Genomic DNA, 14,890 nt, shown 5'->3' on the forward strand with positions numbered 1-14,890 from the left:
TGAAGTACCAAGACAAAGAAACAGAAGCAATCTGTACTAATACGCAGTTCCACATAGTATTGTGAGTTTAAAAAGGAGTAAGAAAAGGTTCAAGGGGGCAGTGAAAACTAGCTAGTTTTGTTTGCCAGCAAGACAAAGACCTAGTTGGCCTAGAAAAAAACATGTAATCATACTGCTTACCGAACACAGTATAAGAAGTGAGTGTGGTAGTCAGCATAGACAAAGAACTCATCCCCAATAGCGTGATCTAGTACAGAATGACTGTTCTGAAAGTAGTTGAGTACGCTCAATATAGTGCAGTTGTTGTTGTAGGGAGCAAGAGGAGCCAGGCAAATGTCTTTCAGCATTACAGTCTCATTGTCAAAAGAAGCAGTTATGTTGACAATAGCATCCTGCAAATCCAGCACCTTGAAAAAAAAAAAACAACCCACAATCAAAAACAACAAACCAAACCATAGCTTAAGAGCAGCACAAGAAAGTATTTCCCTTGCAAGACAGGACTTAAGTGCTTGCTATATTCCTGTAAGATTCCAACAGGAATGGCACACATCAATAGAAGCATGTGACAATCTCATTATTTCTGTGTTCACACTAAGAATACTTATTGGGACTTAGCTTACAAGTCTACCTCTAACAGAAGAGGTCAAAATACAAGGTTTTCAACAAAAAGCTTTAATAGTAAGACTAGGATTTTTAATACAAATATCTAGTGACTCTTGATGGATGCACAGCATTACGGATAGAAGCCTACTCCATACAGTTGTACCTGTTAGATATGTTTACGTCTTTGCTCTTGGGAAGTCGTAATTACCTGATGGAGAATCTCTTTGCTAAGTGGAGGCCCAAAAGGTACGTCTGCTCCCGACGGGTAAGGCATATAAGTGTCTGGATGACTGTTTGGCGCTTGAATAATAAGTTGTTCAGTACGAAAGAAAGGCCCAAAGTGTGTGTCAAAGTACTCCTTCTCCTTGCGAGCTTGGCTGCTTGGGGCTGACCAGAGATCTACAGGGTTTGTAGTTGCTTTAACATACACAAAGCCCGAGCAGCACATTGCAATAAAGACCACAGAGAAAAGGATAACAGGACGTGGATTTCTGACACAGAAAGCCCCCCATGATGTGAATGTCATCCTTAGGCCATTTTCAAACCTTTCACCAAGCCTTTCACCACAGGTAGTTTTCCCTGTAGGAGCAAGAGGTAAACAGTAAACGTTGGAGAAATCAGTTAAGCAGCATTTTCTTGAAGTCCACTAGGAAAGACAAAATTTTATTCGAGCTCTGTTTGTAGTAAGCACCACAAGCTATGTCTATACTGACAGTCAGACCCAGGGACCAATCCTTGACTGAAGACAAGGAGGTAGAAACTAGCTTGTACCTAACACTGGCCCTTCTAATGCAAAATTATCTTTGACAGTTGTCAGCACAGCAAATAAAGGCAGGAAGCAGATGAAAGATACATAAGCATTAAAATGAGCTACCTCAGCTGCTACACAAACTAAACTACAGTTCTTTCATGGCATGCTTTGAATAGATACATGGATGGGTCAGAACATGATCAAAATGATTTTAGCATTGTTGCCTCCTTCACCCCCAGCTACGAGCACTCCAGAACTTCCTATTAGCATAGCTAGACCCATAAACTGTGAAACCAGGGCTTTCAGCATCCAGCAAAACATGGTTAAGTACTGTTCTAAAAGAACAGAGATACTGGCTAAAAGACTGAAATAAAGTCCCATAAGAATGGATTATATGGCCTAACAAAGCTAAAATTCCAGACCCCACCCACAGGAAGGGGATGCACTTAAGCTGAGTTTCCTATTAGTAAGCTATTACTCTTATCTAAGACATACCATTGTCACGATGGGAATTCACAGAAAAGGCTATATTGCTGTCAATTGGTGTGTACTCTGAGACAAAGTGACGCCTCCTGCAAGACAAAAAGCTATGTTACTCTGCTTCCCCCAAAAAGGGTATCTTTTGGGGTTTGTACAGTAAGAATAGAGTCCAATGGTAGTAATAAATTTGCTACTTGACTCCTCCAAAGTCTATGGGCACCATTTTCCCCCTACACCTATCCACTCAAGAACAGCAATCTCCAGCTTTATGATTCTTTGGAACAACTTCCACTCGTGTTGGTGGTCTTAATAAACTTTTCCAGCTTGGATCAAGCATATGTTCTTTATGCATATTTAGAAGACCAGCAGCATTAACAGCACAGAGAATCTATTTAAATTGGTCATAACTTAGGGTGATGAACATTTGCAAGAAATACCTTCATTAGTCAAAATCCTTAAGTTACACCTGCTTAACCTGAAGAAAGGGTCAAGTGAGAAAAAAGAAAGTAAGGTACTCTGTTCCTGTCCTGAGGACAAGCAGTTATAGCACAGAACATTTATGATAAACCTATATTGCTTATACTCATTCCTGATACCCAGAGCAGGACATAAGTTCAATAGCCTCCTCAGGGTAATCTAATCAGACCTCCAATTATGGCAGGATGTTTGGGCTATGAACCAGACAGCTGAAACACCCTTACCATTTCATGTAGTTTGCTATGCACGTTACCCAGTGAGATAAGGCTGCTGAGCATGTCATAAATTTGTCATACCCACTACCCTCTTCCACACAGATTTAGTTCTTATTATACAGCAATTTCAGATTCCTGATTATAATTGAACAATATTAAAGTTGCACTGAAAGGTACTACCATACTTAATGACATTAGATAGTGGAGGCCTCTGGAAAATGCTTTAAAGAATTACTAACAGGTTTCCACTGCTCCGGATTGCTAGCACACCCACACCAACGCATTTACAGCGTCAGTTACTTGTGCACTTTACTAGTGAGTATCACATAGTGCAAAGAAGCCAGTTTGCTGCCCCTTACTTTACAAAATGCCATTAACTAAATAGAAGGTTGGCTTCTATTTAGTTTTTTTTCAAAACAGGAGACTAAGGAAAAGTATCCATGACTTAATTTGCAATACTGCAGTGATTGTTTTGTTGCAAGTATTAGACTGCAAGAAAACTATGTTATGATTTGATGTTGCTGCCAACGCTAGATCTTTCTCTCTCCCACTGATCCTGAATTGAGTTCCTACAATCCCGTTATCTTTAAGTTAAACTTTTAGTTGATTCTTTCCTGCTCAGCCACATCTCCTGACAAAGTATGGTATGTCACATGTGCAAAAAAGTGTTTAGCAATAGCCAGAAGTAATGGAGACTTATGAAACACTGCATGTGGTAAACAAACCTCTCCATCACTGGAACTTTCCAGCTCATTCCAATTAAAACTTAGGGAACAAGTGATTTGAGGAAGAGAACAGGACAGCATTTTTACTTAGTCATACGGGTTCTCCAAGATGTTGGTTTGTTAGCATACTGACCCGGTCTTAAAGCATTGTAAAACCCCACAGCTTCCAGAAGTTTGACATTTGAGCACAAAGGCAGTTCACTGCTCCTGGAAGGCAGTGCTCTGGTATCTTAATGCATACCATCCAAGAACAGACACAGTTGAACTGAGACTTTACTCTTTACCACAAAGGCTTAATGGCAATGAGATGAAGCAGATCCATGCATTTCCCCAGACTTTTGCATACTCTCAGGTTCTTGCTTATGAAAGTTGTTGATTTGTGTATTTGATCCTGTAGCTACAGACAACAGTAGAGTTGCACATCAACTAAACCAACTCGCTTTCTACCACATGGCTTTAGGTGTTAGAACATTCCCTGTAAGTATAAGCATCTGCCACAGAACATGACTTTTGGCTGGGTGAAAAAGTAGAGGCATAAGCCTTCTGTCCTGGACAGAGGAAGTTTTCGGGGAAAAGGCAAATGACTTTCAGAACTGAACATTTTTGAATGCTTTACCTGTAACACCAGACTCCAAAAACTAGTGCAAAAAATATGAGTAGAAATCCCATGTAGGAGATCCACATGATGACATACATAGCATCCAAACCAAACAAAAGCCAAGGAGCAGGCAACGGAGGGGGTTGAGGTTTTGGACCACAAACAATTGCACAGTCTTGACAGCTGCATGGTCCTGTCGAATCATCCACAGACTCATTACAGCCTTTGGTAGCATTGTTCATAGGATTCATTCCATGGACAGGAACATCTATGACAAATCACAAGTTGCAGAGCCAGTTTACTACCTGGTAAAAATTCAGAACTTCACAACACAAGCTTCCCAGTTAAATGGGTTAACCCTTTATATGGAAGCTCCTAGCCTCTATAGAATAGCTTTGCTTGGTCTTACAGCTGAAGAAGCCACTGCCTTCTCCTTAGCAGGTACGACTACTTACAGTTGTCTACTAACTAAATGACTGGTCGTGTTTTAGAACACTTCAGTCTGTTAAACTAATAAGCACATACCTCTATCATCCCAGCAATGACTTGTCATTCCCCTTATCTCTTCAGATTGTGAAATGTGTAACAATTTCCTTACAAAGAAATCCTAAAGCATCAGGGGACTACCAAGGAATACAAGCTATCCAGTTGCCTAAGCTCAGTCCATGCCTTAATGAGTTTGAGATATCCATATAGCAAGAAGCTGCATACAAAGCAAGCTGAGAATGACTTCAAAGTAATGTAAGATAAACTGATTATCTTTTTACGTTTCTGCTTGGAAAGCCTCTGACTGCAGACATTCATTGCTGAGCAGCTGTTTAACAACTCAGTATACTAGCTATAGCACACAGCCTTTGACAGAGGCTTCAGAGGCAAGAACTATTCAGTTTCTTACCTGAAAAGATAGGAATAATGCTGAAAGGAGTTTGCCCGTTGTCTTTACTAAACATGTACTCAATCCAGTTGGTTGCATTGCAGTCCTTGACATCCTTCCCACACAGTAGCCCCAGTGCTTTAACATTACTTGATGGAGCCTCCACATCTTTGCAGGCATTATACATTGCTAGGAAGAGTGCATGAAGACAGAAGAATCATTAAACCAATGTTATTATTTGAATGAGGATTCCAAGTATTTACAATAATTAAAGACTCACCAAGTTCGAAGAACATGCTTATAGCTTTCAAGAGGCAACATTTAAGATAGTGAAATAATGCTTTCAGTTGTATTTACAGTATTCAAGGTTGCAATGCTTTATTACAGCCATCTTACTCCAAGTAGACCACCTTAATCTGAATTACACTAGAACCTACTTTACTGTTTCAGTAAATATAATATGACTTTAATATAAAGTTCCTTTCAGGGGAAGTTATGACAAATATTTAAGCTACTTCTGACCTGTAGGCCATGTATAACTTTCAAGTGTCTCAACTTGATTAAAGGTTTCTGCATAAAGTGTACAAAGACTGAATTAATGCTTCAAGTTTGCTATAAAACCAAAATACAATCCAGATTCATTTTTTCTTAGAAAAGAAACAAACTTTGGATTTGACAAAGGACTACAACAGTCCATTTCAAGGAGGGAGAACCACTGTAGTGCGCTGTATACAAACTTTACTATTATACTTGCCAGACAGTTTCAATATCAGGTAGTTTTGGACATTCAGTATTTGGCAACACCTTTGTTTTTTCTGAAGTTCAAGTCCAAGATATCAGCAATTAACCATTTGTATAAGTGTCCAGTCTCAGCTGAGTCTTCAAAAACACTGTTAATAACAGCATCAGTGTAATGTCGCCTACCCAGGCAGAAGTTAGTATTCCAGCAGTTTCAAGGACGACTTACTGGTACCTGTTCGATGCCTCAAACTTCAAAAGGCAGAGAGATGTTTCCCCCTCCCAATTCTTCCTGAGAAAGCATTGGCCTCGTTACCTTGACAAAAGCCTAGGTAAATTAACATATTATTTACTCACCGTTTGCAAAGCTTTCTCCAATAAAGTACTGCAGCTCTGTAATGCTACTTTTGTTCTCTTTTAAAACTGGATCATAATAAGGTATGGTGCTTGTAACATTCAAAAAGTCAGACTGATGGGGACTGCAAGTCAGTTCACAGAAAAGGTTTATCAAGTTGTAAAAACACGATGGACATCTGCGTAGGAAAGTCAATGAACAGCAATCAGATTAAGAGGTAAAGATGCAAGGCATATTTGATTTGACCTACACAGCAAGCATACACATTCTGCTCAGAGTGACAGGAAAAAAATATTTCAATTCTGCAAGTTTTTAATTTGCAATACAATATTAGCTTGTGCTTAAAATCGCTTGTTACTCATCAGTAGCATCAACATAATTCCTTCCTAGCAAAATTGCCTAGCACAAATAGCAGATACAGCAGAATTTGAAGGAAAACTTTAATGCTGTTAGCAGGAAGATTTCTGTTAGAACAAGGAAACTGAACAGTACTTTATGTCACCCTCTTCTGAAGCCTTCATTACAAATACAGTAGCTTGAGACAAACAAAGGTAATGTGTATTCTACCAACTAACTCAATCCAGACCACAAGTAGTTGTTTCATGAAATTAAAGCCTCCTGATATGGATCAGAAAGTCTCTCCAAGAGCTTGCTCCAATAAGCATTTAAATGAAAATACCAAGTTTTCTACAGTCTGCTTCAACAGAAGAGTCTTAATGTGCTTTCTTATTATGTTACAAAGCTTTAGTTTTGCCATTCATTAGCATACCTGGAGAGAAACTGCAGAGGCAGCTGCAAGTTGTTTTTCAAAGTCTGAAGCTGACGAACATCACAGCAAGTGCTAACATTGCCAAAGAATAAACCTGGACAGAGTTCCTTAAATAAAAACAGTATCGAGATCAGTGGCAGAGGAAGGAAAAAGCACGTTTAAGACTTCAAAACTTATAGTTATGGATTCTGCTACAGCATATCTCAGAAGACAGTAGCTGTTGCTGTGGGAGATGCACAGAAAAAAGAAAATCAGTCTAGCCAATGAGATTCTTTAGAGAATAGGGAGAAGAATCACTTCTTTTATTCAACTCATCACTTCCTTTTAAAAAGCTCCTTCAGATGATCTTTAGTCACCAGAGTCTATATATAGAATGATAATGGTATTTGAGAGTCTATTAGTAAGACGACAACACATGTTTATCCAAGTTGAAAGTACTCCTGCAGCTTATCCTCTGGTATACCTTCTGGATAGTATCAGATTCTAAAGTCTCAGTAGGCAAGCCACTAACCACAAAATCATTGATTACCGGAAGAGCTATTTCATGTTCAGTTTATTGAAGAGACAAACGCATTTAATACAAGTATAACTGATAGTAACATACAAGAACTGTGTATTAAGTCTTCAGAAACAGTACAAAACAGTACTTAGCTTACCTACATATTTAAGTCACACCTTCCACTAGCAAAACCATTGTTTAACTCTATAGCTATTTCACACTTTAAAGCTTTGAACTATCATCTGCCAGAAGGCAAGTCTGGCAATATCATCCTATGTTGTGAATCAAATCCACAAACTCTACTTTGACCTTGGTTTTGTTCACTTTGACAACTAAAGACCAGATGTAGAAATATGGTCTCACACTGGGCACAGCTAAGGAGAGAACTTTGTCCAAGTTTGCTCCATTTGTCTAAGTGTCAGTTACTCCCTTCCTATTTAAGGAAGAGATCAGGAATGACCATTTGATGGAAAACATGGTTTAGTCTTGTCCTTTAGAGATCGAAGTGCATAACTGCAGAATTTGTCATAGTTTGGAAGAGTTCTAAAAGAACAGTGACTAAAGAGCGCTCAAACCAGTGAGGAAAATATGCAGGAAAGTGAAGCAATCATATTTAAGGTTATGTTTGTGAAAGCCTGTAATCACGTGTTGGAGACTTTTCATACCTCTGAACAGAAACTGAGGTATATTACCTTCACACAGTTGGGGCTACAAGCTGCACCTGAGAAATCAGAGATAATCTGTTGACTTTCTCATCAAGTTAGGATGAGAGAGCTTAAGGTCATAGTGCAGGTCCAACTCAAGACAGAACTCTAAAATGTAGGGGAGCTATATTTTAGCAGCAGACCTCCAAAAAAAACTTACCTGCATTAAGTCATAGCCATCCTCTGGTAGTGCTATTGGTGGTCCATCATAGGCACAGTTGTATCTCTTGTCTCCAGAAGCAACTCCACATTCCCCATACCAGACACACAGTTGTGGAAGTACCTAATCAACATGAGATAACTGATTAACTGCAAGGAACAGTGGCCAAATTCCTCAGCTACTGTGGAATATATGTGCTACTATTCCAAAAGTCATTTACAATCCAGATTAGGTAACTTCCTGCTAATTTAAACATCAGCATATACTGCCTAAAACACCCGTTAACATAAGCATGTGTTTTTGACACTGTGCACATCACCACTGATGTCCAGCTCAGCACCCCACCTTTCCTTGCCTAGCCTAGAAAAAGGAAGTGCACCAACTATAGTTAAGACCCAATACAAGAGTGGCTTAAGAAAAGCCTAAATCAATACTTAAAAAGCATCCCCAAATATAAGGTGATGCAGAAAACAATTTGTTCATGCAAGACAAAGCATATGATTAGTGGGTTGAACTCTCACTTTAGAGCACATGAGTCAGTGTACACGGAGAGAAGTTAATCCTTGCAAACTCAGTCACTTACAATGACAAACTGAGGAAGTAGCAGCATAAAGAGGATTCTGAAACAGAACATCACAGCTCTGCACTTGCCACAGAACACCATGTATTGTCAATCTCAAAGGATGCTCTCCATCACCACTTTCAAGCCTAACCATGCAACATTTATGTAGGCTTAAAGTGCAAAGTAAAAAAAAAAAAAAAAAAAAAAATCAAGTCTCATTTTAAAGATGTTTCAATTTAAGGGACTATTGAAAAATTCAGAAATCAGTTATTTATGATGTGCATAAAATAAAAGAAGGAAATTGAAAAGGGACAATAGCACCTTGCAAGCCTTGTACTTTTGTTCAGTGGACACGACACTGAGACATCTGAAATGCTAAACCAAAATATTTATTCTGAAAATTAACACTTGCAATAACAAGAGTTATTTACAGCAAAAGCTTTAAGACAGCTCCAAGGTCTTCCCATGCACCTGGTCTGCAAGTGGAAAGCAGACTGCACAAACATTTACTACACTTCTGCCAGTTCTGGTCAGAAGTTTGCATGGTACAGTTTGAGAGATAACTGACCTATTTTCCTCTCCTGAACAACCTTGACCTAGCATTTGTAGAAACACCATATGCTTACACTGCAAGGACAGACGGCTGCGCTTCATGCTTGACCATGAATAATATTGTTTACTGACCAGAGAGGTGCCTGAAAGGCTGTATTCATAATACCCAAGCACTACCCAGAATTACAATGCCTCCACAACATCCATTTTTGTGCTGAACAACACTGACAGTTCTTCAAAAAGTACATCAGTAATTTTTGTTTGCTTTTTTAAATCAGGGACAATAACCACCAACAACTTACCTGACCCTGTTAGAATCGTTTCTCCTTTAACTTAACCTATGCAACATGGCCCAATTCAAAGTTACTCCCTACAAGCCAGGTCCAAAAGTCACTTTAAATACCACTCACCCAGATCACTCAGTATCACCATGTTCTTACATACAAGTTGGAAAGCACCCCTTAAGAGTGCACTTGTAAACGCTGAATGTTTAACACCAACATAAGCCAAAAAGGTAAATTCTCATAACTTGGAGACTATTTACAGAAACTACATTGTAAATTCTTTCGTGCATCAAATTAATCTAAGAAGTCACAATTCTTTGATGAAAATTTAGAAGTTGCTATGTCCACTTCTGCTTCCTTACACCTGCATACCCCAGTTTTAATAGCAAACAATCTACTAGTGGGGAAAGAAGATTGTTTAGTGTTTGCATGTACCAGTGTTAGAAGTGGATTAATCACCTCTTCAAGAGATAGCACAGATTCACTGCTATTCTTGCAAAAGGGCAAAGAATTTCAAGCTGCTTACTACTGCCCATGAGAACAGCATTAGGTATTTATTTGATATCAGGCTGGCTTCCATGTTTAGTCTAGAATGGTTTGTAATCATACTTTCTATGAACATTTTCTAAAAATTTTTCTATGCTTCATGAAGTCTTGTTATCTAACACTTCTCAATTTTTAAACCCCACAAAATTATCAACCTACTGTTCTCAGAAATACATAGCTTCTTCCAGAGTGGAAAGTGTGGTGAAACTAGTAATGCTAGTTTATAAGAACTTTGTAAGACTTTGTTTTAGTAGTTACAAAAAAAACCCCACAAGCTTACAGTAAATATCAGCTATGTCAGGCTGACTGATAGTTCTATTGTTTTTAAAATGTTATCTGTATTTCAAGGTAACACTTCCTTGGTTATAGCTACACAGATAAAAAATAAAACACAAGCTACATTATGTCTATGAATTTATCTACAAGGCTTTTTGCTATCCTTTTCAGGGGAGAGCATAAAGCAACTTTGTTGCACATGACACTTGGTCATGCACCAAAAATCATTCAGCTAAACACACAAGCAGCAAGATGAGGTGTTTCAGACTGGTGTTAGTTTACACTTGTCATTTGAATAAAGAATTTTGAACCATATTACTGAAGTTCCACATCGATAAAACCTACAATGGAAAAAACAAACTTTCAGCCTGTTTAGACAAGCTGAACAGGTCAGTTACTTTGAACTACTAAAAGAGCACTTAGACCTAGAACTGCAAGTTTGAACACTCTATTTCAGTATCAACACCAAGAATACAATTTCAGAGGCAACCTAAGATTTATGCCATAACCTAGCAGATTCTCACTAGTAGAAGTCTGATTTCTTTTTTTTTTTTCCTCTGAATCCATAAGCTTTGGTGATCCTTGATTTACAGTGGTTGAACCAAGTCAATAAAAAACACCAGATCACTCGAAGTCAGCAGCCTAAAGTCACCAACATAGCTCTCTGACATTAACAAGTCAATAGCATGCTCATCACCAAGTCAGCCACAAAATATGTGAGAGGGCTGGTCTCCTAGGGTTCAGACAGTATTCAGGGATACTACAAGTAACTAAGTAACTACTCCATTACCACTGATAAAATCTAGCTTGAAGTTCTTCCCCCCGCAAAACCCTCTAGTAAAAGCTAGATTAAGTTACAGAATAAGACAAGTACTTTGCTCTTTCCATTCTTTTAGAAGAACATTCCTACAGTGCTAGGAAGAGATAGGGATGAGTCAGTGTGGTTGTAAATAGGTCACAGTTAACTGCTTGCAGAGTCAGACTTTTGCGTCACTTAAGATTTGTGTGAACAATCACCTTTCTTAAATGGGCAAAAGCCCTCTTAGCTCCTAAATTAACACAGAAACGCTGTATTAAACCCAACTGCCTTCTAAACAAAGCAAGATTCTCCATAAGACTTACATAGGGTGCTTGTTTGCTGTTTTTTTTTTTTTTTTAAAAAAGTAATATTACTAAATGTTCTGTATTTTAAAATTGGACTTTCCCAAGTACTTTACAAAGCAATAGCAACGTAACCTTAGATTAAGGCTGTTCTGTCCTGTCCCCAGCCCAGCATAGAAACCATGGGGCAGTACACAAACATTAGCCTTCAGTACATCCCCTGCGTTCAGAAAAGTGTATTCCTACTTCTGGTAGACATATTCTGTTTGAAGAGAAATTTCACCTCAGGTGAGAGCTCCAAGAGCCCTAATAAAGAACTTGCACACAAGCAAGTATGGACATTTCATGACTATTAGCATTCTACAAAGTTTCTGTTAGTTTTCTGGCTCCCAGCCATTATCACTTATTTGTAATAAAACTAGTGTTCCAACAGATCATAAACACATTTACTTCAGTCCAAGTTTCTTCAACTGCATGTTGAAACAAATCAATGATCTTCAATGCTTCCAGCAACATTAGCCATCACCAACAATGAATATGTAGCTGTTAAGCAGACAAAGAAAAACGATGACATTGTATACAGAAACAGCAAGTACTTGTAGTCTTGCAAATACCAGATGACAAGTGAACATTGTTTGGCTCTCCAAATTAAGATTACAAATGTATGCAAAAGGCAACAGCATCAGATACAGCTGTTTCCCCTTCCTTCATCTAGGATGGTACATCTGGGATCTTTAAGGGCAAGAAAAAAAGATTTCAGGAAACAGCATACTTACCACCTGCCCCCCCCCCATCCCCCTTAATATCTAGTCCACCTCACACTTAATAGCTGACGTTGCCCACTAGGTTGAGAAATTGACTTCTAGGGAAAAATAATATCACTTTACCCTTAAAAAATGGCAAGACTGGTTTATGAAAACAGGTGACCAGGTCAAGTCTCCAGATCTGCCCCAGAAGTTGCACATTACCTCACAGCCCTCCCTATGAGAGGATGCCCACAGACTAAAGGAAACTTTACAGGTTTAATTCTTACTCTTACTTTGCCTCTTTCAGTAACTTGTTCAGAGGCAGCCAATTCAGAGACAAGCTTTGTCTGCCAAGCTCCTTTTGTTCCTTTGCTGGTAGGTAATGGGCTGTTACCTTTCAGCCAGAAAAATCATTAGGTACTCCTGGCCAGGCAAAGAAAGCCCCAGTTCTGGAGTTATCCAAGCACACCTTCACATGTCACAGGAAAGTAAGTCAAGTAGGAAGAGGAAGTTGCAATAATGCTAATAGTTCAGTATCTGGGGGAGCAAGCTGGTGTTAGATGACAATGATTTATTGGGAAAAAGACACACTTACTGCATGCATGATCAGAAAGCACAGGCCCCCAGACTAGCAGCTGTCTGCAGCTAAGGCCATCTGCACCAAAATACCTCTGATGCCCTGGAGGGGAAGAGTACTAATACTGCACACTTAGATTGTTTTGTCTACTACCCAGCAAAGTCCTATTCACTTCTACCAGCCATACCCTTCAGTCATCTCTGCCCTTCTAAGGCAGCATCCTCACTTTCCATCCAGAAAGACTATGAACAAGTCACTCCTGATTTTCCAGAAAGTAACTTAAGTAAAGTGGTTACTGTCTTGTTGTGAAGCCACGCTGTCAACCCTGCCAAGCAAGTTGCTCCACACAGGCATTTCAGAACTTCAAGCCCAAGGTCAGGTAACATCGCACTGAAGGCCACTCAGCAAGTTTGGAACAGATCAGCACCTGCCATTAACATCTTCCCACAGGACTTCAGAAACTCAGATATATCCTACAGCTTGGGATCCCGGTTGCTGATAGGAAACCTGTGTCCAGCCACGCTTAGCCACTAATTTGACAGCCTGTGTTTTAGTATAATTATACCAGGATCAACTAAAACAGCTGCACACAAGATGCCAGTACATTAGGATGTTCATAAAAGAACAAGAACAGTTTCAAGACTTCATCCTCCTGTAAGTTCACATTCAGAAATGGGACTAAAGAAGCCAAGATTTTCAACATAGTTCTTGGACGGCATTAATGGTTAGTTAACTATCAACTAGTAACAGGCTAGCTGGCACAAGTTTTGTACCATGCACTGTTCAGAGTGAAAGATGCATCCTATACAGGCTAAACACTTCAAGTTCATTGTTAAAGTGTACATAATGGAAGGACTGCAAACTGAAATGCCACTGACTTATTTAAAAAGAAGAAACATGACACATGGCATTTTGGTTTATACACACCACAACCAAAAGCATGAAAACATCAGACAGCCGGTATACTTGACTGAGAAAAGAGGTTCAACTTCACAACGCTTCTCTTCTGCAACCAGTTTAACTGAAGGACCAACATGAAAGATATCAATGTCCACTTTGTGGAGTGTTAGGCTGTAAATAAGAGTTAACAGCAAAAAAAAAAAGTATCAAATTTAGCCTTCTTACAAAACCGAAACCTGCACGGTTAAAGTCATTTTGCAATGTTTACTTCTTGTGGACCACAAAACCACATCCTCTACAAGGATCCCCCACATCTTAGGGGAACTTGTTTCAAGCTCCTCTAGCTCAGTATCCTTCCTTAACCTAAAGGAAAGCATCTTGTAATTTCCTTACCAGCCTAGAACACACCTCATTACTACAAGATGGTATCTCCCTCCAAGATCATTACAAAGGAGTCTTGATGAGATGTGGAGTCCATTACCTACCCACCTGGAGATCATGAGTCATTAGTAAACAATCAGCTTCTCCAGTGATAACAGACAAATGAATTCCTAGTTTTCTGTTCAAACCCTTTAAAGGTTGTTTGAAGAGGATAGAACAGGAGAACCTCAGAACACACACAGGATGACAAACTTGCGAGTTTAAAAAGGGTTAAGCATAAAACTGGACCTAGGAAGTATGTTTTCAAGTTGATTAGAGAGGGAAAAAAAAAAAAAAAAAAAACCACAAAAACCCAAGCCACTACTAAGGCTTACAAGACACTCCTTGTTTCTCCAGAGGAATGTGGAGTATCTCACTCCTACCTTGGACTACAGCATAAACAAAAGGTGACTGAGAAGAGAGGAGCGAAGGTTTTACACTATTTTTTTTTCCTAAAGTATTAAGACGTCCAACTTATTCTAGTCCTTAATTTTAAGGAAGTACGTAGCCTTAGCATTGGTGCATCAATAAATAGCAGCTCTTGCTACACACAGCCTGTTACTTCCAGGAAGCTGTCACCTAGCATAAGAAAACTCTTGAGCAAACCGAAGCAGACACTGAGGACACATGCAAGCCTCTGCACCAACATGTGACTGGATGGCTACTCACATGCACGGGGCATTGCATAACCAGGGCACACCACAGGATCGCGGCATCCCGGGCAGCTGCCGCCGCTGCCTGCGGTAGCAGCAGGGCGCCAGGGACTGACTGGCCAGAAGTTGGAAGTTTGCTAAGCCCAAGCACGCCCCGCAGGTGCTGGCAAGACGGGCCTGCTGTGTCACCGCGCCGTCCCGCCCGCCACCGAGTCGCGGAGTGAGGGGAAAAGGAGAGGGAGAGCCCCACCGAGGACAGTACACGCCGGTACCACGCTGCAGCTTCGCGCCGCCCCGAGCCCACCGACCTAACCCGCAGCTGGCG

At 39.8% G+C, this 14,890-nt stretch overlaps 1 protein-coding gene across 1 annotated transcript in view; it reads right to left on the reverse strand.

The window, feature by feature from the left end:
- The window catches only part of NPC1 (Niemann-Pick disease, type C1), a 30,615-nt gene that overhangs the window by 13,027 nt on the left and 2,698 nt on the right, over nt 1–14,890 (reverse strand). The window contains exons 2-9 of the mRNA XM_009886656.1: nt 7,949–8,071; nt 6,586–6,692; nt 5,819–5,994; nt 4,745–4,912; nt 3,868–4,117; nt 1,850–1,926; nt 812–1,182; nt 181–407 (exon numbers count right to left, since the gene is read on the reverse strand). Of these exons, the coding sequence (XP_009884958.1) occupies nt 181–407; nt 812–1,182; nt 1,850–1,926; nt 3,868–4,117; nt 4,745–4,912; nt 5,819–5,994; nt 6,586–6,692; nt 7,949–8,071 (1,499 nt within the window). The remainder of the gene's footprint in view (nt 1–180; nt 408–811; nt 1,183–1,849; nt 1,927–3,867; nt 4,118–4,744; nt 4,913–5,818; nt 5,995–6,585; nt 6,693–7,948; nt 8,072–14,890) is intronic.

Source organism: Charadrius vociferus, unplaced genomic scaffold (assembly GCF_000708025.1).
Source record: "Charadrius vociferus isolate BGI_N301 unplaced genomic scaffold, ASM70802v2 scaffold45, whole genome shotgun sequence".
NCBI lineage: Eukaryota > Metazoa > Chordata > Aves > Charadriiformes > Charadriidae > Charadrius > Charadrius vociferus.